This window comes from Ixodes scapularis, unplaced genomic scaffold, assembly GCF_016920785.2.
Source record: "Ixodes scapularis isolate PalLabHiFi unplaced genomic scaffold, ASM1692078v2 PGA_scaffold3__209_contigs__length_174095766, whole genome shotgun sequence".
NCBI classification, from domain to species: Eukaryota; Metazoa; Arthropoda; class Arachnida; order Ixodida; family Ixodidae; genus Ixodes; species Ixodes scapularis.
The window spans coordinates 2653520-2680240 of NW_024609868.1; the positions used below are offsets into that span (position 1 = coordinate 2653520).

The 26721-nt window shown below is 46.1% G+C and overlaps 3 protein-coding genes across 5 annotated transcripts; 1 reads left to right on the forward strand and 2 right to left on the reverse strand.

Annotated features, from left to right (window-relative positions):
- Window positions 1–1537: 1537 nt before the first annotated feature.
- LOC8026789 (protein catecholamines up) lies at window positions 1538–8485 on the reverse strand. Its single transcript, XM_029985090.3, has 3 exons — window positions 7437–8485; window positions 6015–6223; window positions 1538–3501 (listed from the first exon to the last, which is right to left on the reverse strand). Exons 1-3 carry the CDS (start codon window positions 8269–8271, stop codon window positions 3250–3252), a joined length of 1296 nt encoding a protein of 431 aa, XP_029840950.2. The 5' UTR covers window positions 8272–8485; the 3' UTR covers window positions 1538–3249.
- On the forward strand, window positions 6879–12821 carry LOC8026787 (torsin-1A). 3 transcript variants are annotated; one of them, XM_040504980.2, is made up of 3 exons: window positions 6879–7983; window positions 8947–9016; window positions 11126–12821. In XM_040504980.2, the coding sequence occupies exons 2-3, from the start codon at window positions 8950–8952 to the stop codon at window positions 12121–12123; spliced, it is 1065 nt and encodes a 354-aa protein (XP_040360914.1). In that variant the 5' UTR covers window positions 6879–7983; window positions 8947–8949; the 3' UTR covers window positions 12124–12821. The 3 variants fall into 3 exon arrangements, with proteins under 3 accessions (XP_040360914.1, XP_029840949.2, XP_029840948.2); XM_029985089.4 differs by lacking the exon at window positions 6879–7983 and adding an exon at window positions 8670–8876; XM_029985088.3 differs by lacking the exon at window positions 6879–7983 and adding an exon at window positions 8670–8836.
- Window positions 12804–25745, reverse strand: LOC8026788 (torsin-1A). Its single transcript, XM_002405945.4, has 5 exons — window positions 25403–25745; window positions 22184–22449; window positions 19787–19962; window positions 17966–18090; window positions 12804–13950 (listed from the first exon to the last, which is right to left on the reverse strand). Exons 1-5 carry the CDS (start codon window positions 25611–25613, stop codon window positions 13688–13690), a joined length of 1041 nt encoding a protein of 346 aa, XP_002405989.1. The 5' UTR covers window positions 25614–25745; the 3' UTR covers window positions 12804–13687.
- Between the last annotated feature and the right edge of the window lie 976 nt (window positions 25746–26721).

Genomic DNA, 26721 nt, shown 5'->3' on the forward strand with positions numbered 1-26721 from the left:
TGTGACGAGTAGTGCCTTCCGACAATGAGTTTCTAACAATGACCATCTACGCAACCTTTTATGCAGTGAAGAGCGACAGTAGCTATACATATGCATAAATAATTTCAGATTAAAATAAGCTCGACCACGCCCTCTTTCCCCGTATTGCTTTCTTTAACAGTCCGAAATACCTGGAAGGTAGAGGAGGCTGAAGCCCCCCCCCACTACCCTCTTTTCCCCCGTTTTTCCTCTTCCGACGCCACTTGTATGGCAGAACGCTCCTCGACCTCGAGTTGTGTCGGCTTTCGTGCTTTTTGCGAGGCGGTTCCTCCGTCCCAGAAAATAAACCTCCAGGACAATTATAAACTTCACCGGATCGGATTACTACCAGCGTGCAAGGGGTGGCGAGCAGGTTTGCCAGGTCGCTTCAAGGTTTTTCTGAGCCTCAAACTCCTGATCGCCCCTGGCCGTTTCGAACTGGATGAGTCTCGTAAAACAGTGTGTTCGTGTAATCACAACTGCGTGATGCAGGTTAACCCCCCCCAATCCGGGGCTGGCGGCCACAATTCTGTACTGACAAATATTCCAGCACATCCGGGACACTCGTCGTCTCATTTATTTGCCTGACCAACTTCGCAGAATCTAGATATCACACCCTAACTTTTCTAAACTTGATTTTGTGAAAACCAGTGAGTCGTGAAAACGTTCTTTGAAACTGAAACTGTGGAAAAACTTGAAAATCGGACTTCGAACTTTGAAAAGTTGGATTAGAAAAAAATTCTAAATCTTCAAAGGTTTTTTTGTTTTTTTGTTTTTTAATTTAGCATTAAAAGAGAATTGAAACTTTCGAACTTTATGCAGAAAGAAATTCGAAATATTTGAATTGTTCGAACTTCGTCTATAAAAATTCGAAGCGTTCGAAGTTTTCGAATTTTTTTCCAAAGAATTTCGAAATCTGCGAATTTTTCGAACCTGAAGGAAAACAATATTCAAAATATTCGAAATCGAAATTTTAGAAACCGTGAAAGCTTCGAAATTTTCGAAGTCGAAACTCCGCTGTGGTCAAAAGTTGCGAATTTTTCGAATTCGAACCTCGGTCAGTACAAAATATCAAAATTTTTCGAAATCGAACCTCAGTTCGCTTCGCAAATATCGAAACCTTTCGAAATCGAACCTAGGGGGGTTCGCGACATCCCTAATTTTGATACAGAAATGTGAACATGTTTAAGAATTGTATTGCAATAGTACAGAAATAAAGACAAAATGTATTCCTGAAGTACTATTGCAATACCTATCTACATATCACGATACTGTTCAATTCCGACATGCAGTGCACCCACGGAGGCTAAAGAATCTAGTGTAAACCAGACTGCCCCATTTTGCAAAAGCATAAGCAGGCACCATCTATCTCAATGATCATGTTTTTCTTTATTGTGGCTTTTCTGCCGAGTAGATTGTGATTGTGTGTTTTTTTATTAAGGTTAACTACATGTTTCTTGCGCTTCATAAAGCATTTAAGATCAAAACTCGTACTACGCTGCAAAAGTAATACGCAACATTTTTTTATCGAACTAATGCAATTTTTATTTTGTTGTTTGAAGCCTCATGGCATATCACTTAGTTCTCCATGCCTGATAGCATACAGCAGCACAGTTATAGAAATAATAACCGGAAATCTCACCTCTGCAAATTAAAAAATCAGCATCCCCCAATGTGTGCAACACAAAAACAACAAAGGCTGACCGCCAAAGGCAATGGCGGAGCATGCGAATGATCAGAAGAACAAGAAGTAATCTGCAACAAATTATGCGCAGCCAAAGCATGAACATGTAATGGTATATGTCTAGCTACCCTATGGGCCAGACAGATCTAACCCACTTTAAATGAACAAAAAAAGAAAATCAACTTCACATGCTGCAACACCAATTTACATGATGTGAGACAAGGCAGTGCATATGTTTGGTGAAATTTTAAAGTAAAACTTAACCCAGTCAGGAGTTACCAATAAAAGGCCAAAATTTTGCTGAGCCCAAGTCTGAGAAAAAATACCTATGGGTCAACAAGAGTGATTCCAAATAACTGTGTCCTCCCTGTTCTATTTTTTGTTAACTCAAATGTCCTAATAGCCCTCCAGAACGTTTTCTTTTTTTTTTTTTGCACCTTATTTTGAAAGGGTTTATCGAGGCATGGAAAAATGTTAATTTTCATTTGTAATTTCTGACTGGGGCAAGTTTTTTCTTTGATATTCTCACAAAACAAATGCACTACCTAGCCCCTTTAGTGGTAAATAGCAATCTCACAACATGCAAAACTGAATTTTGCAGTTTGTTTCAAGTGGGTTAGATCCATCTGTCCCACCTGGTATATCACAGTTACTTGTTCTTTGTATTTCCCTTTGGGTCAATCACCGTTCCAAACCTTGAAAGCCTCGGCACCTTTGACCTCCTCATCTCTCATCAGGAACTGTTACTTCAGCTGCATCAAAAACAATAGAAAATATAGTATATATCCTCACTGCGGTAGTCCAGTCCCATGCCCCAAGAGCGACATACGGGGAAATTACTACGTCGGCCATCAAGACAAGGTTCCTTCACTAATTAAGTATCAGGATACAGGACTTATCACTTTATTGATAACATAGTATATACCGAATGACATACAGAATCTTTCGAGGCTAGCCCAAAACTATATCAATTTGAGTTTTTGGAAGGCCATGCTACCAAACGAAGCATAATAAATGTGAACGGCAATCGAAATCTGCCGACATGGCACTACTTTTTTTTATCTTCGTTTTTAATAATCTTATCTACTAACCTGTCAGCTTGGCTATCCATGTAAATATCAAACAAAAAGCAATTGCTATCGCCAACATTGTGGCACCGAAGAGAATCGTCATAGACAAATAAGAAAATAGTCGCTCGTGCGATAGAAGCGCCTCAAAAAATGACCGGCGGCGAGGACAGCCCCACGCAGTACCGGGTAGAAATACATTTTGCCAAAATGAGCAATTCCGTTTCCAAAAGAGGAACGGTGGCGGGGGTCACCATCTTCCACTCCATCCCGTATCAAGAAACCGTCCCAAAGAAATGACAACAATGTGGCGATGTGTCGCGGCCGGCGCCGACAGAGAGAGAAGGGACACGACAAATCGCTCTGACGTGAGAGCTGTAGGACACCGACGTTGGAGCTGTAGGACACCGATGTGTGAGCCAGAATACACTGACGTGGGAGCCTTAGGACACCAACATGGGAGCCAAGGGGTGTCACTCTTCACTCGAACTGGGTGAGCAGGGCCATCATGGTGACGCCGAGGAGCAGGGCCAGCACCTCCTTGATGGACTGCCAGAGGCGAGTGTTCTCGAGAAGCTCGGGGATGACCGACACGGTGGCGATGTAGATGAAGCCCCCGGCTGTGAAGGGGAGCACCCATGAGTTGGCGCTGCCGCTCACGCCCTCCGCCACCAGGCTGCACACCGTGCCGCTCAGACAGCCCACTGCAGTCACCAGCTGCATGCACATCGCCTGCAGGGGGAGGGAGGGGAGGGGGGGGTGAACGTGGGACCAAAACGTGGCAAATCGTTACCCCCCCCCAAAAAAAAAAAGAGCGACGGGAAAGCGTGGAAAGAGAGCAGACAAGAGGTTAAGTGTGTTTGTTATACAATGACGCATTGAAGTTATTCGAGTGCTTGTTAACTTTATTTTTATACAAGACACGATGCCGGTGTTTTCTTTCATAGTAAGCTAAAAAAGAACTATAGGCATGGACCTTACGGGTGATGTTTTGCCGCTTCTTTGCGTATATTGGGGCATTTCAGAGATATGGGCCCGTCGGGACCTTTCACTGATTCCTGCGTCTATCTCCCTCTGTTCCGGCCAGAAAGCGTGGGACCTAAATGGGACTCTACGGCGGGAAAGAAGAGGATAAACATTCTTTAGTGTACCAAGATTGGCACTCTTCGACCACTCCTTTCTGAGTCTGTCCTCCATGTGTCTGGGTACCAGTGGCACCCAAAGGGAGATTGTAACGTCTGACAGTATGACGCACCAGCTCCCGCAACCTATCTGTGTTGCCTTTTCGGGACCGCTTTCCATGCATGGATGGAAAAGGACGTTATGCACGCTTGTCGAGACGTCGGCGGCCACCCTTTGAGAAGGTTCCTTTTGGAAGTTCTTCCTATACTCCATTTCAGACAGAACAAACAACACGTTCAAAGCTGTTGGCACGAGTGCGTTTCTTAGACTAGCGACTCCTTTCAACATGCTCTTTCGAAAGCAGGGTGCTAGATCGAGCAACACACTTGCACCCCTTGCTTTGGCGGCGTCATTTGCTACCTATGGGATAGACTATAGCAGCTTCGACTACCTTTCCGAGTTGTGCAAAGGGAATGAATGTATGAAACAGAATGTTCGCATATAGACTGGTTTAAACTGGGAAGCAGCTGTCGGTGCAAAAAAAGAAAAAGAACAAAAAAACAGATTGAATGAATAGGGTGCAGACTGGTGTAAGCAGATGTTAGGCATCCCCGAACAGCAAAGAGAAAAGAGCCCGAAAAACACGAGCAACAGGAAGCGAATGAGGCGAAAAGAGAAACAGATTCAACTATGACAGGAACGAAAACGGACGCGAATATAACCCTCTTGTATCAAATTATTTCTCCATGCTTGCGACTGGACCACTGGGGAGAACGTAATGGGATGGAGACAGCTGCACATGGCTTGTGAAGCTTTGTTGAAAACAAAACTATTCCTACTTAGTCGTAGGAAACAGTGCGAAAAACAGACGAGGACAAAGCAGAAACACACAGGACGAGCGCCGACTATCAACTAAAAAATTTTAATAGGAAAACACATGAAAACGACTATTCATCTTTGGCAGTACGCCCCCCGTCTGCGTATCACGAGACAATTCATAGCAGCGTGATAGCACCTGTTAAAACGCGATAAAATGTGATATGATGCTAGCCCAAATCCAAAAATGCTACCTCACTGTCCAGTTTCTTCTTCATCCTCCCCTGTTTTTCGCGCTGTTTCCTACGATGAATTCCCACCAACTCACCCAGCTATCCATTCCCACTTTGTATTCAACAAAAAACAAACAAAAAACAAAGTACTGTCTCCCCCTCCTCGGTCAATTGTTTCCCTTTGCTTTTAAAAGGTGAGGGGTTATAGAGCGAAGCTGAGAGATCCAGAAAGAGCATCTTCGAGAATTCGAGGGGAACAGTCCGTTCCATTCTTGCAGAAAACCTGTTGATCCGTTTCATTGTTATGTTGAGCAAGTTAAGGCTGCCCAGCTGTGCGAGAAATCCGCAAGCACCTTGCATCAGGCCTGAAGACGTGGCTGTGTTCCATACATAACATATGTTATGTTAGTGAACTTCGGTCGAAATGCATCCCTACAACCGCGGAGCTGGAAATTGACTGAATTGAAAGAGAAAATCTCTGCTTTGAGCTTAAGCTTTTATTCTCGCAATCAAAGTTGCAACAGCATGGAAGACAATTTCAGTCCTTTTACAACTGATGCGTCTTACGATGGCAATAAAGATCAGGAGGCTAAGGTATATTTCCCCGGAATGATTAAATGAGTGTTTTTCTAGAAGAAAATGTTTTCAAATAAACAAATTAGTGAAAATATTATGTTCACATTGTTTTCTTTATAATTTGTCTAGTAATACTAAAATTATCATTTGACTGCCACTGTATTAGAGTGATTGTTGCAGAATGTTCCCACTATGTCGATACATGTGGCTGAAGCACATGTCATCTCATGCCTGTGCATTCGAGGGAAGTGTACTCGGCTACCCTTTTTTCCAATCACATTTCAACTACTATGTTGCCATTGCCATGCCTGTCTACATTCTACTGTTAGAAGGCTTCACCACCAATGCTGTAAAGCTCTTCTCAGATGTCTTAAGAGCTCTGGAGGATTTCCATCAATAAGAATATTTAGTCGGTTGCAAACTCAAATCACTTCAATGTACCTTAAAAAATACGAGCAATGCAGCTGTTCCATGGTAATATTTTTTTTGTTCACTCACCCTTCGTTTGCTGTAGCCAGACTGCACCAAAATGGCAAAGTCTCCGATTTCGTGAGGCACCTCATGAAGCAAAATGGTGATGGTTGAAATGAAGCCCGCCGTATTTCCAGCGATGTAGGACGCCCCAATGGCAAGGCCGTCAGTGAAGTTGTGAGTGAAGTCAGCGGCAAGATTGAGGTATGCAGCCACCTTGATGTCCGGTTTTTTCTCTGAAACCAATATCACTCCTTGTAGATCCCACTTTTAGCTAATGAGGCCTCATAGCCCTTTAAAAATTGAATAATAAGATAAAACTATCGCTATAGAGCATAACCAAATCAATCTTTTGTGCCAGCGACGCTACACACCACACACAAAATTTAGCACATCGAAATGCCTGCAAGAACACAGTACATTTAGAAACAGTCTACTGTAGTTGCTGCGTTTGTTGGTGGAGAACTTCCCACCACTCTCTAAGGTGCTTCATGCACAAATGGAGCAGAACAGCGTGGGATACCAAAGGGCTGCTAATTTAAAATATGGTTAATATAAACACCACATTAAGGTACAAGTTTCAAAGACATCAAGGAACATCGCTGTTTCTGAATGTACAATCGGGGAAAAATGAAATGCGAACAGAGGAGCGCGTGGCTCGCGGTACAGGCTGCGCCGCCTGGAAGTGAGCCTAGGAGCGAGGGTGTGTGGCCTACTCAGACGTGTTCACGCCCCTCCCTCTGTGCTCCCCAAGCTTCAGCAGTGCGCCTCTTAGTGCGCTGAAAGCTATCACCGCTATCTTTGCTGGCTCAGCGCGTGCGGTGCAAAGAAGCTCGCCGCTCTCGCCGAGCAGGCAAAGATAGCGGTGACAGCAGTGACAACTTTCAGCGCACTGAGAGGCGCACTGCCGAAGCTGGGGGAGCGCTAATCGAGGGGCGTGAACACATCGAAGTAGGCCACGCACCCTCGCCCCTAGGTTTACTTCCAGGCGGCGCAGCCTGTACCGCGAGCCACGCGCTCCTCTGTTCGCATTTCATTTTTCCCCGATAGTACATTCAGTGCAACGGCACTTGTAGGAACCTGGCCAATTCCCTCAAAGGAAAAATGCATTGCCACTCCTCGCACTGGGCCTTTTTCGGAGATCTTGAATCCTCGCACCATATTTGATAGAGACAGGGTTCTGGCTGCTCGGTGGAAGGTGCAAGGTCATGCTCGGCTATTTGCTGTTGATTCAGGTAACTGGGCTTGTGGCAGGCTGTTTTGTTTGGCTCTATTCATGGCCTTTATACCTCAAAATGTTGAATGCATCCGCCACTGGGTGCCGCGATTATTTGACAGAACAAAAAGGCCCATTGGACGAGGCGCCTAGGAAAGTTGTCAGAAGTTGTGTCGTCTTTGGCCCACCAAACCTACTTTGGGCCAGATTGAGATAGGAGTCACCCCACTCACCTTGCTCGCTCTTTGGAGCGTCGTCGCTGCATTCACTTTTTTTCGCCGGCTTTTTCCTCCGCACGACGTCGTTCGTCGCGCCCTTATCCTCGGCGCCGCTCGACTCGCCATCACATTTGCCCGTCGGCTTCTCGTCGGCGTCGTCGTGTTCGTGAGCGTGGCCGTCGTCGTGCTCGTGGGCCTGGCCGTGACTGTGCCCGTGGCCACCCTTGATCATGCGCACGAACTTCTCGACCATCAGGAACGCCAGGATGCCGGCGAGAACCCAGAGCCCCACGCTCATGTCATGGGGGCCGTGAGCGTGGCCTTCGTGAGCGTGGTCGTCGTGAGCGTGGCTGCGGGCTGCGTGGTCCTCGTCGCCGTGCGGCATCAGGGCGTGCGGGATGAGGTGGAGGAACGCGTCGCCCAGCAGTCCGCCCGAAGCGAAGCTGAGCAGCACCTTGAGCAGCGACTCGTGGCCCGACCGGCTGTCGATCGGGATAAAGAAGAGGATCACGAACGGCGCGATGCTGATGAGCAGCGTTGACCCTAGGGCACGGGCCCACAGGTAGGCTGTCTCTTCCAACGTACGGCTCTTTTGAGCACCTGCCAGCGTCGGCTTGGCGTGGCTGTGATGGCTGTGTGTGTGGGAATGCTGAGCCGGTTCGGAGTTGGCCGCTCTCGAGTACTTGAATGCCGCCGACTCATGGCTGTGCCCGTGGCCGTGATGGTGGTCGTGGTCGTGGTGATCATGGTCGTGAGAATGGTGATGCTGACCTCCGGTTCTTCCAAGTTCTGCGCCGATTAACACGGCGACAAACAATACTATGCAAGGTCTCCCCTTTGTCACGAACATTTTTTTTTTTGCCTGTTTCTCTTCTTGTTTGCGACTGTACCTCCGTGCCACTTATCGCGAGCGCGTCCTCTACGTGCACATATTCGGTTGAAGTGGTTTGCGAGAGAGAAAAATCACCTCGCCGAAGCTTTTTCTTTGCTCTAAACGAGCAGAGCCAGCAGAGCGCCGACTTGTCGACGTGTTTTTGAAGGGGGCGATTTTGAGTCCCCTGGTGAGGGGAAACCTACCACGGACTTACCATGGACCGACTGCCGAATCAGCGCTGACTGAATGTTTAATTCGTTCAATCCTATCAATTTATAAAAACATATTTCCATGTGTTTTATTTTTATATTTGTTTTCAAACCTTGTAGCAACTCCGATACAAAACATCTGCTATTTACGTAACTGTCACTGCCATGGCTTCTGATTGAAGAGGTGAACTTGTGAAGACGACGCCGACGACGCCAACGACGCGGGTTTTACGTTCGAGTGCTTTATCCTGCGACTAATAAGTGAATTATGGAATGAACAATGCCGAGTTCTATCGATCCGTAATATTCTCGACTTCTGTCGCAAGAAAAGGGTAGGCAAATACTCGGCGGTTTGGTTGGATTATCGTTTCAGTAAGGCAGTGATTGCGCGAAGTGCTGCTTGTTGTCCACGTCGTCTAACCGTCACAATTTTTGCTTGCAGCTCATGGTGAAAAAACGCTTCGCCATCACATATCCCGGGCACGAAGAGCCGAGCAGCAACAACAAAAGACGTACTTGCACTTTTTACTATATTTTTAATCTGTAGAGCCGCGACCGCGACTTCCTTTTAGGCAGTGTCTATTCTTTCGGTAGCCGGGAGAATACTGACTTCCTTATTCTCCCGGCATTTCGTGGAAACACGTTTCATAGACAAATTTTCGTGTACACACGTTTCGTCGACACTCGCACGCGATTTGCACACTGTAGGGACATTTCGTCGCGCGTGAATATTACTGGGGCCCGTGTTAACCTACCCGGCTCACCCGTTCACGCGTCTGCCGCGGTGCGACTGACTACAGAAATGTTAAACCACCTGGCCCACACGTACATGACGCTTAGCGGTGACAGTTTGGGTCGAGAATAAATGACAATCCGAGCTGTCGAGGGGCCAGTGGGAAGCGATTGACGTTTTTTTGTTTCAGACGCAACTATCTACTCCCCTTATAGAATTATTATAATGTACGCTAGAGGTTCAACTGACGCTAGTGTCTATGCGACTTCCGTGACGCAAATTGAAGCAGACAGCAACCAGTCTACTTTTGCGGTGCTCCTGTGCATTCCTATGGGAAAACCCGCGTGCATTTTGTCTCTTCGCCGGAAAATAACACAGAGCACTTTGGTTATTTGGGTCGTACCAAATAGTATGTACCTTACTTAACATTGTAAAAGTAATTGCTTCAGTTAGCGCATTTTTCTTCATCAGGGAACAATGTTTAACTTCGCTAGATTTCAATCCCAAACATATGTTCCGCAGCACGTATGTAAAAACAAGCGACGATTCAAAGCAAAATTACAATGGAAAGGAATATAGAGTGTGTTCAAGGCTCGCCAGCATTCCAGTGACGCTTATAGATTAATAATATGCCAGTCTTGTCACTATATGAAAATGACCCCGTCATGCACGAGTGGATAAAAACATTCAAAACGTAAAGAATAAAGTATGTGGGCTGTGAGAGGCGTCTCTTCGTATTGTTTTCTCTACGCAGCAGCTTTTATCAGGCACTTGTTCTCAAAGATTTTGAGCGTGCGGGTGATATTTTGAACTTAAAACAAGCATCTTCGCACAGAGCAGAAAGAATAAAGCGGTACTTATTTAAAATTGGAATATATTACATAGCCTTCAATTTATTTTGATTGTACATGCACGGGTAGTGGCTGATCCAGTGTTGCTGCATAGTTCTTGCAGTCCTCAATTTCCAGATGTCCTTTATTCATTTTGCATGTATATTCCCCATGCTGAAAAGCGCCAACAGTGTCTGACAGTGCACATAAATACACGTACGAAGCAGTTTTAGCACCGTTTTTAATGCGATGAATTTGAAAGAAGAATGCGGTAACTGATTAAATATTGCATCGGCCTGACTGAGAACTGCTCCAAGCTACCTTGTACGTACAAATTATTCGGGATATTTGCACTTATGATCGAGCGCAGGGAGAAAATGCGCTTACTCTTCCCATAGAAATGCATTACCGGAAGTCAATTTCGGACTGGTTGCTGTCTGCTTCAATTTGCGTCAGCACACTAGCGCCACTTGAACCTCTAGCGTACATTATAATAACTCTACGACTCTACCCCCCCCCCCCCCAGAAAAAAGCAGAAAATATTTTTTGTTTACTACTTGTTTTACGCATTGCTCAGCCCACCGTGTTGTTGAGATAGCATATTTTGATCTAGTTTGTGCGAGACAGTGCCAAATCGCAGATACTTTTTAAGGCTGCTAACTCTCCAGTCGTAATTTATTTTTTCTTTTTCTAATTAAGGGTTTGAAATGCATTGAAGACCGGTTTGTCTCTACTGAGTCAATAGAGACATAAACTCACCTTTCTCCACCACGCTACACTGTTTCGTCTCATATTATTCGGCTGCAATGTTTCTTGAACCATAATCATATGCCGCATAGTTATATGACTTGGTCCATTGGTGCATCACTGTACTCGGGACACTATCGGAGTAGCAGCGGATTGGGTGCCTGCCCTTCGTATAAAGTTAAAAGGTGGAGGTAGGTCTCTTGACTTTTATGTAATGGTTCTTGATTGAAATGTGGGTGGTTGGGTCATTGCAAAACGCGGGGGCACAATAAACGTGAAATGATAGATTGCTCGATGGATTTCTCCCACAGGGCACCGCACCGACGGGTCAGACGTCGGGAACGGGGTCGGAGGCCGGCTGCGGAATGGTCGCCGGCCGGCAGGAACCGGTGGCAGGAGGCTCTCCGAGGCTGGCCGCTGGAGACCAGTGGAGGGCTCCATCTCGGCGGCCTGGTTCCTCTTGCAGACGTGCGTGTTTGTCTGCTGCCTCTTCTTCGTTTTCCTCTTCCTCAACCCGGAGTGCCTCGACACCCCGCGTCTGGATTTGGACGGCCTCGGCAAGGCCCTGCGGCAGCGCATCATAGGACAGGATGTCGCCCTCAACCGGGTGGTCGGCGCGATATCGCGCTACTTGGACGCCGGTAACTTTTCGTCTCCGCTCGTGCTCGTGTTTGTCGGCTGCTCAGGTTGCGGCAAGACCTACGCCGTCTCCATTGTCGCCAAGCAGTACGAGTTCGCCGAGACGATCGTCGCGTCCCACCGAATCGCCCTCACCCGGAAGTTGAGGGACGACCTCGGGCACTGGCTGCGACGCACCGTGTCGTCGTGGCGACCCAACTTGATCGCTGTCGACGACTTTGACCTCGAAGACGACTCTATGCGACGGCAGCTGCAGGCAGCGTTCGCGTCGTGGGACCGGCTCGAGATAACCGCAGAGCAGCCGACGGTCTTCATTCTCGTCGTGACCAACGGCGCGGACATCGCCGAGGGCTTTGCGCTGCGGATGCTTGCGGACGATCGTCCGACAAACGGCAGTCGCGACGTCGCGATGCTCGTGAGCGCCTACCGGGACGTCTTGCCCCGCTGGATGCGGGACTTCGAGGTCGTGCCTTTTCTTCCCATGACCAGGGACGACGTCAAGGAGTGTTTCAGGCGAGAACTGTCGCAAATGAAAGCTGGGATCGAGGTACCGGACGACAAGCTGGAACGGTTGATGGAAGAAATTGCTTTCTATCCTCCAGAGAGCTTGGCCTTTTCGGAGTCCGGCTGTAAAGAAGTTCCCATAAAATTGGCGTTGAATTTTCCCTGAGTGCGGAGGTCCGGACGCTGCGCTGGCTTAGAATGCGTATATTCTTGTTCCGAGAATGCATCGACACTGCGGACAAAGGGATGTTGGGGTCTTTCAATGCTAAATGTAACAGGAGTCACTTACTATTTATTTTTCTGCGACTACAGTGCAATCCACTTATAATGATAACGAAAAAACCAGAAAATTCAATTGTTATAACCGATTATCGAGTCTAGAAGCTCTAGAAACTGATAGTTATAAGCACCACATCATTTTATATGTTATCGTTATAAGTGGATTGCACTGTGTGCGAGTTTCAGTGATATTTTTGCTGGACTGTTTTAGGACAAGTTCCTTATACGCTTGTCACGTGGCAAAATCTCCTGTCATTTTCACAGAATGACACGATGCAGTCTGCGAACTCTCACCATGAGCGTCATGTGTGCCCTGTGCTAGGGGTGACGAGTGCCCGTAGTATGATCAAAGAATATCATTCGATGGAAGTGACATTAAATTTTACTGTGTGGCGAGGTTATTATCTTGAGTTATTTTATGTCTTTCTTTTTATAGTTGGTACAATGTACATAATGTTCAAGAAGTATGTTTCCTTGTAGCAAACATTGCTTCGATGAATTTTCCGAGTGAATATTTTGTTTATGAACAGCACTAACAACTGTGTAAAACTAGAATAAACGCCATCATTTCGGCCAAACATTCAATTTTTATTGGCCCACAGTTTTCTGTACAATACTAACAAACTGACAGGGAAAAATATTGAGCTGCTCTTCAGAGGCTTTCGGGTGCCCATATAAAAATACGCCACTCACCCAACTCCAGGGGGTCGCGTCCCTGGGAATTAATATCCGAGAACAGTTGGGCGCATGACTAGCTTGCAGCCAGATGGTGTCTCAAAATGTCGCACTCCCTATTGTGCTCGTAGCTGCACCACTCTGTCCTAACAAATTCGTTGTCATAAATTACTAAGGTACACACAATGAAAAGTGCGGCTACAAATTATGTACTTATATGCCGAAAACAGTAAACAAGGAAAAACGAGCTAGTAAATCTATCACAATGAGGAACTACCAGATATGTTCTACAGAGAGGCATAAAAATCGTTTCCAGACTAACAATTTGCTTTTCGTAACATACGTTACTGAAAGTGATTGTAGTAGGAAATCCTATTCGCTTAACAGTACCAGCTTTCGTGCTTATCCACCGGGTGTGGAAGAGAATGTCATTGTCGAGATGCTCGACAGACCCTGTAGGACTGCGACAGTCGACGAAGCGGGGCTTTGTTCCAACCACAACAAGCTCGAACCTAGTAACCGCCTTCGCAAGCACCCGCCAGACCCATATCAATCGCACAAAAACGCGCAGCATTTTTGTCTTCTCCGCTATCTATTTTTGGAACGATTCCAGCATGCTTGTTATGAGCATCCAGCTCGTGCACACCACACGATTCACCGCACGGCACAAGAAGGGAACAACAAACAAACATCCCACGACTCCAAAAACTGGGTCGCGGCGCAACCCAAAGGCACGGCAAGCGAGGCACAAGGTTGTCGGGGCGGCCCTTGGGGCCTCAGATCTTCTCCTGGAAGCCCAGGTGCTGGGCCACCTTCTGGTGGATCTTCTTGCAGCCTGTCGAGGAGTAGAGGCTGTAGTCGGAGGGGATGTAGTCCAGCTCGTCGGCGATCTCCTCCAGGGTCCGGTCGTTGGTGGTACGGCTGCGGCGCTTGAACTCGTCCCTCACGCAGGCCACCACCTGCTTGCGCTCCAGCGGCAGGAAGGGCACGAACACGTCGATCAGGTTTTTGTCCACAATGTCCGCACGGTACAGGCCCCCTGCGGGAGGAACACGGCCCTTGGAAGCAGAACGACGCCCAAGACCGCTTTCCTTGCATGGGGAATCGACCGCCTGCAGTCTCTCCGACGAGACGCACCTCGTTCTGCACTAGCTGGCTGGACGTGTACAAACGGTGGGAAACTTCATCTAGAACGTAGGACCCTGTTGTTTATTCCAGGATGATCCGCCCATTTTCTGTGGGTCTTTATGATTCCTGTCCCGCAACAAACAAGCATTTGGAAAGGGACATCCTGGGAGTAGTAGTGGTACTAGGAAGCTCATATTCTTCAGGCTCCTAAAGCTAAATCCTTTTGAGGATCTTCCTGCCAGCAACAAGTACCGTATTTACTCGCAGAATGAACGCACTCTTTTTTCCAAAAAATCGATGCAAACTTGGGGGGGGGGGGGGGGGGGGGGGGGCGTCTATTACGCGGAGTAAAATTTTTGCGTCCGTATTAATTCGCATAATGAACTGACCTTTCATCCTGAAAGATCGAAGTAACTTCTTATCTCTTTGCGCGCGGCGCCCGACCCCATAACCCAACTAAGCTGCGCAAAAAAAGAACAAAAAAAACTCCTGTTTTCTTTTTCTTAGTTCCTTGTTGTTTTTTTTTTTTTTTTTTTCGCCGCCTTTCGCAAGCTGTTTTGTTTGCTTAGGCGAGTGCTCTCCGCTTATCTTTCTTATCTCCTTGCGCGCGACGCACGACCCCCCCCCCCCCCCCCCCCCCCCGTAACCAAACTGCGCTGCGCAAAAAACAAAAAGCTCCTCTTTTTCTTGTTTTTTTTCTCAATTCCGTGTTTTTTTGTTGTTTTTTTTTTTGCCGTCTTTCGCAAGTTGTTTCGTTTGCTTAGAGGGCTTCTCCGCTCCTCTTTCTTACCTCCTTGCGCGCGGCGCGCGACCCCCGTAACCAAACTAAACTGCAAGAAAAAAAAAATTTTTTTTTGTTTGTTTTTTTTAGTTTTGTGGGTTTTTATTTTTTTTATTTTTGCCGCCTTTCGCAAGCTGTTTCGTTCGCTTAGAGCGCTTCTCTGCCCCTCTTTCTTACCTCCTTGCGCGCGGCGTCGCGCAAAACCAAAATCCAAACTGCACTGTGCGAAAAAAACAAAACAAAAAAAAAAACTCTTTATGTTTTTTTTTTTTCTTGCTACCGTTGGATCTTTGCGAAATTTTTAACGCCTTTTGCAAGGAGTTTTGTTCGCCCACGCTGCCCATGCATTCGCGATTTCGCTGCACCAGGATAAAAAAGTGAGTTCATTTCGCGCGCGTGGGGGGAGGGGGTAAAAATTTTGACATCGGAGTTGGGAGTGCGTTTATTACGCGAGTGAAAAAAAAAAAAAAAGTAAATTTTGAGAGCCGACTTGGGGGGTGCGTTCATTACGCGAGTAAATACGGTACTTTGATGATTTGTTCGATGCAGTGGAGTACAAATCTGTCGGATTGCCAGCTTGCTTCCCTATTAACTTGCTGGCACTATAAGTAGTTTTTTTATGTAACACCTATTATTTGTTTTGTGAAAAGTTTAGCCAGGATTTTGTGAAACACCCGGTATATCTTGTTGATTTCGGCATACTATTTTGCTACAACAATGGTGACTTCCAGCGACTTTTACAAGATGATTTATACAAACATTTGGAAGCACTTTCATTGCGTGAATCAAATACAGGCAAAAAAACAACCGGTTTGCAAGTACAACTACAAAATATCACGGTTGTCCTAATGCCACACTCCACAAGACGTCAAGTGTTCACCACATGTCGAGGAAATCTGTGCTAAGTAAAACACAGTGATGTGATTGGCCTAAGCCATTTTGGAGCACCTCTTGGAGCAGCCAAAACAGTGTTTTGGAGCAGCAAAAGTGGCCTTTGGAGCAGCCAGAACAGTGCTCTGGAGCAGCCAGAACAGTGCTTTGGAGCAGCAAAAGTGGCTTTTGGAGCAGCCAAAACAGTGTTTCGGAGCAGCAAAAGTGGCTTGTGAAGCAAAAATTCTGAGAATTTTGTTTTGTTTCATTTTAAGTGCTAGACAAATGAAGGGCACATTGTGCTGTGTTGTGACCGAACTCGCTTTTTGTGTTTTTACTGCTGAGACATCCCACAAGTGTAGAGTGTTGTAGGCGTTGCCGAGCAATTCCAGAAAGAACGCCTGCCACCGTTTTGCTGGCTCCCGACGTGCCAGAGTTTCGTCAAAAGTAAGAAAACGCAAAACAATGAATTGCAAGAGCCCCGGCTGGAGCCTTTATCGTGTAATCATGTTCACGTGCACGTGAGGGCAACATCAGCAGGCTTGCAGTTGTACGTGCTTCGTCGCGCAAGCAGAGACAACGGCTGTTCAATCGAAATCAAAACAATGCCACTCTGCTCTGTCGCCAACTGGTTCCCAAAATAGCATGCAAAATGTAATTCTCCAGCATACGACAAAACAACAGTCCAGTGGCGCGTGCTTGCCAAACCGGCAGGTGAGGTACAAGCTAGGCACACAGAAAAAAAGAACCTGAGCGCATCGATGCATGAAATCGCGAGCCAGGGTCAAAAATTTCTCGGAGCGCTTTGTGCAACGATTGAACTCGAGACAAACAAGCGCGATGTGCGGGTTCAGAGTGCAGACATTGCCTACTTTGCTTTAGCTCCCTTCTCTTCACCAACTTTCTTTTGCAGCAAATTTTTCACGTGCGGGGGTCCCTCTCGAAAGAAAGCCCACCGAAAGAAACCTATAGGTAATCATTATTTCGACAAGCAGTTTTTGAATTAAAGGGACACTTCAATGAAATTTGAAAAACACCCGTCGTGTTCAGAAATAGGTTGAATATGATCCACAATATCCGTAAACGATAATTGCACGTTCGTATTTTGAGCCTGATCGCTGTATTTTTGGTTATAAACGGCCCACTCTCGCAACCGCTCGGAGAGCAGCCAGCGGAGAGCATGTGACATTCGCGGCAATCGTGACGTAGTTCGTCTCGGAACGAGCAAAGCTTCGGCGAGGCTGATCTCGAGAGGATGTCCCAACGGTTCCAGCCACCAAAGCGGCTGTTTTTGTATGAATTTCGAGTGACGGGTTAATCTTCCCCTTTTTTCTCGTGGTGGCCGGAGGCGAGACAGTTATCGTCACTACCTGTCAAGGTTCCTAGACGGGCATTACAAACGAGGCGTTAGCGACAACCACCAGGTGCTCTTTGCTAACCGTCTAATTCGTCTTAAAATTCCTTTTCGTGCCTTTTTCAACAACAGATTGATATGTCTGATGTGATAGTGCTCCCTTGAACACGAATAGACCAAGAGATAAGCACCGCAATTTCGTTGTAGTATCCCTTTAAAGGGGGATTTTTGTAGTAGACTATGATTTAAACAAGGACAGGAATGTCGATGAACAAGTTTAGAAAGCACCACATCTGCAGCGACATGGAGATGGCAACACCCGACGTTGCGCGACCAGCGTTTCAACTCACAAAGCAACTCTCGTCGCGCAAAAACGTGGTTTTGTTTCACAGCATGACGGCATGTCTGGCACCCGGCACACTAGCGTTGGAGCATCCGCACACGCCCGCGTCTATCGTTGAAAAAATTTAAAAAAGACGCGAGACGAGATTCCCGAGACGACGAGGCGCGAAACGCGAGACGGCGGCAAAAGCCATTCAAGACCGGATGGATGCAGGGTACTTTGTGTCGGGCGGCCGCTTCCGCCACCTAGCTCACGCATACCCAATTATGTAGTTTCTGTTTTGAAAGGCGACCGAAATTGGTCATTGGGCACAGGCTTGGCGCAGATTACCCATATTTTGGCAAAATGTAGCATGATGTAGCAAGGTTAGTCCCTTGGCACAGTTTGGTGCAATTGGCGCAGCAAGCACATCACTGAAAACACCTCCCCGATAGGATTACTTTGCAAAAACGAATGTGCCCAATGGCACCGACTTTCCGACTCGCCCCAAACTTTCTAATCTTTTTATAAGAAAGAAAAAATAACTTGTTTCCAGCCATTTAATATTTCTGTGCATTGCAAAGCGAAGCGGGACTCGCCTTTTTCATTGTAGCTGCCCAGCTCGATGACCCTTTCCATGTCGTTAAGCCGGACTTTGCTGCGGTCGATGCCGTCCTTCCAGGCGTCCAGGGTAGCCCTCGCTATCACGTCGCCGGCCGTGTTGCTGCAACAGAAATCAGCTGCATCTTTCTGACACAGAATCCCATCATTCGAAACCTTTGTCTGCATATCACCACCGTCCTTGACGTTGGTCTTTTCCCACTCTGTCAAACCTGAAATCTTCATAATTCAGAGTGACTGGTCATAAAAAGAATTGAACAGTTGTACAGCTGCAGCCCAGAGATAGCTGAAAGGTGGAAGTATGGGCGACCATGCTGGCTTGAGTTGGTGAAGCAGCTTCAGTTACCGTTGTTGGGAGGCATTCATGCCACAGCGGCACTATTTGAAGGGCACTGTGATGATTATCGCGATAAAAGTGAGCTGCGGTGGCGCTGACCTCAACAGTGCAACAGTTACGAGGAAGACGACGACGAAGCCGGCGGGTGGCTCGAGGCAGAACACGAAGGAGAAGTACAAAAAGAAGCGAACGGGAACTGCGATGACCCATAGCTAATACGCAAGGTCCTCGACCCACTAAGAAATCCCTGCTGACCACTCGGAGCTTCGGGCCCGCAAGTGAAACAATCAACCTGGCAGCTCAACCCACCACCAGACTGCCCTGCGTCTCTTTTGACAATTGTAAGATGAACATCCCATTTCTACTGTTGAATTGTCTTTCATTTAAGTGTCAACATTACCGTCCTTTTCTTTCTTCCAGTAGTTTCATTTGCAACTCATAATGCATGTCTATCCTTTCCTTTTTGTCGAACCAAAAAAGCCGTGTTGTGTTCCATTCTCCTCGCAGCAAACACCTTCATGTGTAACACTCGATCACTACAGGCACACAGAACAAATCAGATTCCCTTGCCCTAGATCAGGGGTCTCAAACTCATTGGAGCGTGGGGGCCGAATAGCCCACCCACAAAATGTCGAGGGCCAGCGTAGGGCGGGGTTGATATATATTAGGAAGTTTTTATACACCGCGTTTCCCCCTCCACTAAGCACTCCGCAACAAAGACGCTGCTACTGCGCCTGTGCGTCGACGGCGTTGTAGAAACCAAGCACTGAATCGTTACTGTATCGCTCAATTCCCTCAGGAAGTATCCGTGTTCAGTATGTCGGGAGATAAATTCTTTTCGTACGTTGGTTCTTACTTTCCTGACAATTTTTATAGCAGAATTACAAGAATGTACTTTCATCTCAAAGGTATGTAAGACAAAACAATCCTTGATCTGAAAGAAAACAGATTAGTGGCAGATCTGTTAAAATGCCATACGTGCAGAGCTACGTTTCTAGTGGAAATGAATGGACGACAAGATGTCATTATGGCGCATATAGTGTTCGAGGGAACGAGTGCTCGCAGCCACAGGACACTTGCGGGCCGCGTCCTAAAGGGTCACGGGCCGCATGTTTGAGACCCCTGTCCTAGATGATAAGTTGGAACAACATAAAAACAATAACGTGACCTTCATTTCCTATAGCCACAGCCTGCCAGACAGTAACACACTGAATGTCAACATAATGAATATTCCTTTTACAAACATTTGGCAGCTCCAACAATTCAGAAAGGCTCAGGTTCCCCCTTCAGCTTGAAGCACTGAGAGGCAACAGGACACAGCGCAGCACTGAAACGAGTACTGCCAAAGTTGTACGCAAAGCTCACCATGTGCAGGTCAACTGTACTGGCAACGTACCGGTGAATGCGCAATACATAGCAAGACCCACGTCCGGTGGGCATTTAGACTGCATTGCCGACAGACCTGAGGAAAATGAAGATGGACTTCCTGTAGTCGACGTCGTCGAGCTTTTCGTGGAAGTCCAGGTACGGCTTGATGATGTCGATGAGGCCGTTGGGCATCTTGTCGATCTCGTCAAAGATGAACAGTGTCCGGCCACACTCTTTCACCTTGGCCTCTATTTCTTTCTGCAGAGATTTCTGGAGACAGAAGACTGGATTGAGGACTTCGATGTGGCAACAAACATTTCTCGTAAATTTTAAAAATCAAGGATTGTTCTAGAAGCAGTTGAAATTTGAGCGGAATGGATCATAACCTAATGAAAGTTAATTCAGCACCAACAATCAATTGACCAATCCAAGCTTTATTGGGTCCCAAACAGCTTTAGGGCCTTATGAGGGTTACACTTGCACAAAATGAGACGGCACTAAAATTTACATACTACACAGCAATCCTTAGTATTATACTGTTCTTGAACTTTTGAAAAGTGAAAATTCGATGGTTAAAACACTTATCGTACATGAGCATCATCCGTGTCAGCAGAGGACTAGATTCTAAGTAAGAAGGATAAAAAAAGGCATAGATCTATTTTGTCGCTGGGGGACATGGATTGAGATTCTACTCAATACCATCTGGGATTCAATGACAGTATTGAGCAACTTATATAAAAACACCATGTCGCAAACTAGCTGTCTGGTCAAAGGAGGCGATAGACCAAGGGTGTCCAAAAACAGCTCATAATCATAAAAAACGCACCGTCCAGTAAGGCGATCATAGACAATTCTCGTAAGTCGTCTCTGTACACACTCCAACGTGAGTGCCTGACTGACACTCAAAGAATTCCACACTGCAGAACAAAAATCCAACCGTGATAGAACCAAAGACCGAAAGAGGTTCAGTATGCAGATGTAATCCCGGAAGCCACGGGTAATGCTTGCAATTATGCCCAGGATGTGTAAGGAATCATTGATAATTCTTTGAAACTTAATAGTTAAAGTTCAGACACAAGTCCACCGGAATGCCAAGGTCACAAACAACAGAAGATCTAGAAGTTTCAGAGCCGTCTAATGTGTAAGGCCGAACAACAACATTTGTTTTTTAGGAAAAAAAGACAACCTTAGTTTAGGGAGGGTTTAAAACAAGCGAGTTCACACAGCACCACAGATGAGTTGCATCAACATCTTTTTGTAACAATTCAGTCTACAGACGTGTGGATACTACGAAAAAATTTCACGTCATCAGCGAAAAAACAAGACGCTAACAAGGAGAAGAGGTGGATGAGATTGCAGCAGTTGTTTTGACCATTTCTTTCACTTTGTCCTTGTCTATCTGGCACTCCTTTGGTTTTCGTTCAAAGCGGATCCGGAAAGGGGATGCGGAGATTACTTAATTTGCCAAAGGCTGTGCGAGCCATGGGGCGCAAGGCCATCGGACTTGAACCTCCCTACTGCCGGAATGTAATGAACCACATCTGCGTGGTACTACTTTTCATGCCTGGCTCCTTGCTCACTTCATACTCCCCAAATCAACCTGACACCAGACGCTACCTTCCATTAACAGCATACAGAAAAATATAATTTCGATTTACCGAGATTAGATAATAAACTTGGTGAAATGAGGGCCTGAAATGCAATGAATATAAGGTGCTGTATACTGAATCCTCAAACAAGAATCTGAAGAATAGACCCTTGAATGTAAAAAAATGCTGTTCAGTTGTGAGCGAACTCGTTAGTTTGTTACCTCCTCATTATGACTTGTATTCTGCATACGTGCCTTTGTTGCACTTGTTGATGCACCGAGTTGTGAAAAGAGTATCTTTTTGCATGTCGCATTATTTAATGTCGCTATATTTCTAGAATTGACAGTTTTCTTGTTACTATTATTGAATATGTATATGAATGTATATCAAAATGTCTATCACTAGTTACAATTCTGTTTTGTATGTATGTATATCCAGACTTCTCAAACTTCCTCGCTTTCAACGTCCCGTAATGCATCGCTAGATGCCTTTGAGGTAAAATAAACTAAGTGAAAATTAAATGTAATGCAAAATCTAAATATCATATCTCAAAAGATAGCCCACCTAAAACCGTGAACATATTAGGCAAAAATACGGGGTGGGCTAACAATTTAACTAAAGCCATTAGGATAATAGAAAATCATGCCGAAAATCAAGGTGGGCTAATCACTCTTGCACTCCAATAACCTGCTTCTGGAGAAAAGTAGTTGTAGTTGCAATTATGTTCCCAAAGTATCCATCGAACAGAACGGTGACTCAGCTTGCCTATAAATACTATGCCTTTGGCAGGCTTACAACTTTCCAGAGATTAGAACAGCTTTACGAAGTAGCTCGCATCACCGAATGCATTAAGAAGCCTGCTGTTGACGAGCGAATGGAGCTGCCTGGGCGGAGTCGCTCACCCTGTATTTGGGAACCTCATCCTGGTGCGGGAAGTGCTTGGTGGAGACATACAGGCTGACATACTTGCTGTTCATGCCCTTCTCGTAGAGGGCCTCGGCCAGCATGGAGCTGGCATAGTTCTTGCCGCCGCCGGTCCAGCCATGGAACGACAGAACCAGCGCCTTCTTGGGGGCTGGGTTCTGAAGGTGGTCCTTCACCGCCCGCACAATGGCGCGGTGCACCAGAGGCTGGCCGTGCAAGCGCGCCCGCAGCGTGTTCTCCAAGCCTGGGAAGTGCACATGACGGGCAGAGACAACGGGATCATTCAACTCCTCCGCATTCACATTTCTGGAGGGAAGCCCATAGATATCGCAAAGATAGACAAAGCTTGCAGAAGGAACTCGAAAACGAACGAGATCATTGCATTGCTGGGATATTCTTACAAGTCGACGGCAGTGTACGGGACGCGGTGATATGAGCCAGCCCAGCAGCATTCGTTCCAGGGAGGCACAACAATCAAGTGGGGAGCAACGGGTATGTTAAGCTGTTAAAAAAGAGGTTGGAATGTACTGTCACATTTTCTATTGTTGCAGTGTGCCAGTTGGATTCATAAACTAGCATGCCAGAGGCACTTCATGCAGCATTTAACAAGGAAAGAGAGAGAGAAGGCTAGCGAAAAAGGAAAATACTAATGTCGGAGTCATAGCCAGTGGCCAGACAGTGATCATTAGATGGGGGAGGTAGGGAGGGAGGGAGGGGCAGAGAGCGAGAGAGAGGACAGCCAATGGAAGAGAAAATGGGAAAAGAGAAAACCCACTTTCTTTCCCTTGTCTGCTCTACACCCTCGTAGATTTTCAGTCTTGGTGTTGCGATGCAGTTGTCCTCTCGAACTGTTATAGGATTTCAGGCTTTCCGAGGGGCATAGCGCATCAATCCCCTGTTTTTAACATCACATCAATGTGGTGGTGCCAGCTGTTAAATGTGGCATGTGCAAATACTTCATTCCTATAAAGAAAACTAAAAAAACAGGCTCGTACAGATGTGTTGTGCAGATAGCTTTGTAAATAGACATTTTTGTAGGAAAGTTCATTTGTAAACATTGAGTTGAACATTAGTAAACACGAGCATCAAGGTGCACAGCATTTTGGAACATACAAATTCTTGGGTTTTTGCCCAGTTTTTACTCTCCAGTGTCCGAACTCTGTTTAAGCTATATAATAATATTAATAATAATTAATATCATTATTATTATTTGGGCTCTTCATAGCCGCAACTCCCAAGAGGTCTGCAGTGATGCAAAATGCTTGGGTGATAATGGGTTGAGTGTACACAGAAGGTAGAGTTGCAAGACGTGGATGACAGTGGAGCTTGCACTTGGGAAAGAATAAAGAAAGTAGCATTAAATTATACATAGTGTATAGAGTGTTTTTCAATGGCACTCTTGCAGAGCGTTCAATAGTGATGGACTGAATGTGCCGAACTTCAGATTCGGCAAAGTTTGGCGCCGAACTTATGAAGGAAAGTTTAGCAAAGATTCGGCACAAATTCTGCAAATGTCTGCGCATGCTCGAGAACGCAACGGGGCCATGGATTGCAAATGGACGCCGTGCAGTCGTGCAGTGTAGTACAAACAACGGTTACGGCGAGGTGTGGAGTAGGCAACACGGTAACTGTGCGTTTGTGAGCGAGTGTGGTTCTCTTCAATATTTTCTGCCTCAAGAGCAGAAGATCAACCAGTGATTTACGCAGTGCACTGTGCAAGTGACAAATGATGCAGTACATTCTGGATAAAGTGATTTTCATTTGACCTTTCAAGTGATACAACGAGGTAGTTGAAACATTGGCTGACAATTACTATAAAGCATTCCTCGGTATTATAACAATTCTGTTTTCGGCACAGAAGTAGCGTGTTCCAAAACAAAATCATGTTGCTTTTAAATTAGTGTTATTTCGCGATTTTCATGTATCTGCATAAAACTAAACACAGAACTATAATGCTCGACGTTGCACATTCGGCCATTCCGAACTCTCCCCATCTTCCTAAACGTCCGTGTGTGTCCTAACACCACAAACTGGCATTTTAAAGGTTAAAAACAAGACGTTGCGAATATGGGCCGCACACTTTCATGCAAAGCTGACGTCAAGCCACTCAACTCGAAAAACATGCATATTTACCATAATAATATCTTTTCAGGTGAAGGCTCAGCAAATGTTGCATTCGTTTTCGCGCACAAAACGGTGACTCCCAGAGAAAGCAAGAACGCAGCGTTATTGCCTCCATTTTAACAATGTATGCCTCCATTTTAAGAATGTAGACACACAGCAGGCTTGCGCAGATGATGCCTCAAAACCGAAACTCTCGTAGCTTGATTCGCGACTGCGCCGCGCTCGCTTCTACCCAACCTCGTCACGCAATGCCACTTCTGTGAGGAGTCACTAAAATTGCCAGTAAACACACAAAAACAACACCGATAGAATTATCTTGTAGAATATCACCTTATTTAGTAATAACTGTGTCAATATGCATTCATGCATCTAGGTTAGAAAAAAAAAACATAAGCCCTTTTTCGCCACAAAAATCTAAATATGAACGTTAAGCTTGGTAACAATGTATTTTTGCCAAATCTTTAGAAAAGTTCGGTAAAACATTTGACGATATTGGCAGTTATTAGCAGCGGCGTGAACGCAGGCGGGTGGTGGGTTTGCACGCTCTTCAGTGAGACACGCGCGGTCCGACTTTCTTTCGGACGGCCTAAATTATAAAGTTAATAATGAAAACTGATATGATAGAAAATCACCGTCGCGATACTTTTAAACAAAGGTCTAAAAAAGCGTACTTTCTTCTCGCACAGAGCTTCGTGTCGTTTTCGGCTGCTAACAGCGAAAGCGCAATTTTTAGTGTTTCTTAGAAACATTTATTTTATATTTTTTTTAGCTTAGGATTAGGGAAAGAGGGCATTAACCTCGCTCATTTGAATTTTCGGTTATTTCCGTCGAGTCTCGCAAATATGGACTTCAGTGTTTTGTACCGTACCAATGCATACCACATTCTCTCCTGGAAGGAAGAAGAGGGGTAAATTTCTAGGGAAATCGAATCAGCAATCATCTCTCTGTTGCAGTGCAGTCGAAGTGGCGAAAGAAGCTGCCCACTCAAAGCTACGGGCCGCTGGCGATCGGCATTCAGTGTGCCGATGCTGAGCGAAGCAAAGCACACGAAGCGAGAATGCGTCGAGCCTCACCTTTGACGTTGTCTTTGACCCAGGGCGGTGAACAACACTCGGCGTGTTTACACTTGAGCATGTTCCATCCGGCGTACATGAAGGATATTCCCAGGCCGGTGGCCACGGCGAACGCCGTCGACACTGGCTCCAGGGCTAAGCATTGTCCGACCAAGTTCAACCAGAGGCACAGCAGCGACAGGCACACAGATGTCTTACGGGATACGCGCATCTTAGAGTACGGAAGAAATTCACGAGTGCGTTAAGTCAAACAGCCCAAAAACCCCAACTGCCCCAACCCCTTTCGGCCTACGAGACAAGTGCTAGGAGGAAGCGGCCATCTTGGAAACCTGATAATGAATGAAGACTGGCCCAAAAATGCCAAAAGTCACGAGAAAAAAAACTCAGCTGCAAATTTATGTACTGAATAAATTTTAAAATAACTCAAATATATTTATATATATATTAATTTGTGTTATATTCGCAAAATACCGGCTTGATTTTAATGTAGTTAGAAAGTTGTCGTGCAGATGGCGGGCCGATACCAAAGACAACATAGATTGAATAAAGTCATTGGATTTTAGAGGCAGAGAAGGGAGAGTGGATTTCAAGCAAGGAGGATAGATTTCAAGACTGTAGAGATTACCAAGCAATATTAAGGGAATGGTGGCAGAAATCGAGAGAAAACTAGGTATTCTCTTATTCACTGATGGCAAGGTGTTTCATAGCCTCACTTTCTTTGCACTGCGGAGTGCATGGAGAATAGAAGGGTAGGAGAGGGCATGACGTCGGCCGCGTAGCCTCCACAAGCCATGCTCCCTTGACACCTCGCCTCTTTCTCATTTTCCTCCTTACTCTCCTTACTTACCATGCCAGCGTGACCGCATCACGTGACCGTAGCTAAGCTTCGTCTTGTTATGGGGTACTAGAATACACCACAGCCTAGCCCTCGATCTGATAAAACCTACCGGACGGAGCGCGCGCAAGCCTGCAAGGAAACCTTCTACAATCAACCATCCATCTCACACGTGACATGTCACGCGCACCAATCGCCAGAGAGATCTGCGGTCACGCTGGGCACAAAATCGTTTAAACTTTTTATGACTAGGCTTCACCAATATTGCAACGTGCCCCCTCCTAGAACTTCTAACCTCCTTGGCGGAGTGAATATAGATTTCACATTTAAATATTCTAAGCTTAAATGGGAAAACAAAATGGCTAGGTGGCGTAAGCTACCGCCCGATCCAAAGGGCTCAGCCGTATTCATTCATCCATCCATCCATCCGGTGCTGCTGTAGTCACCGTTGTGCTGTAGTGGACGTAGCAGTGGGCCGTGAGAC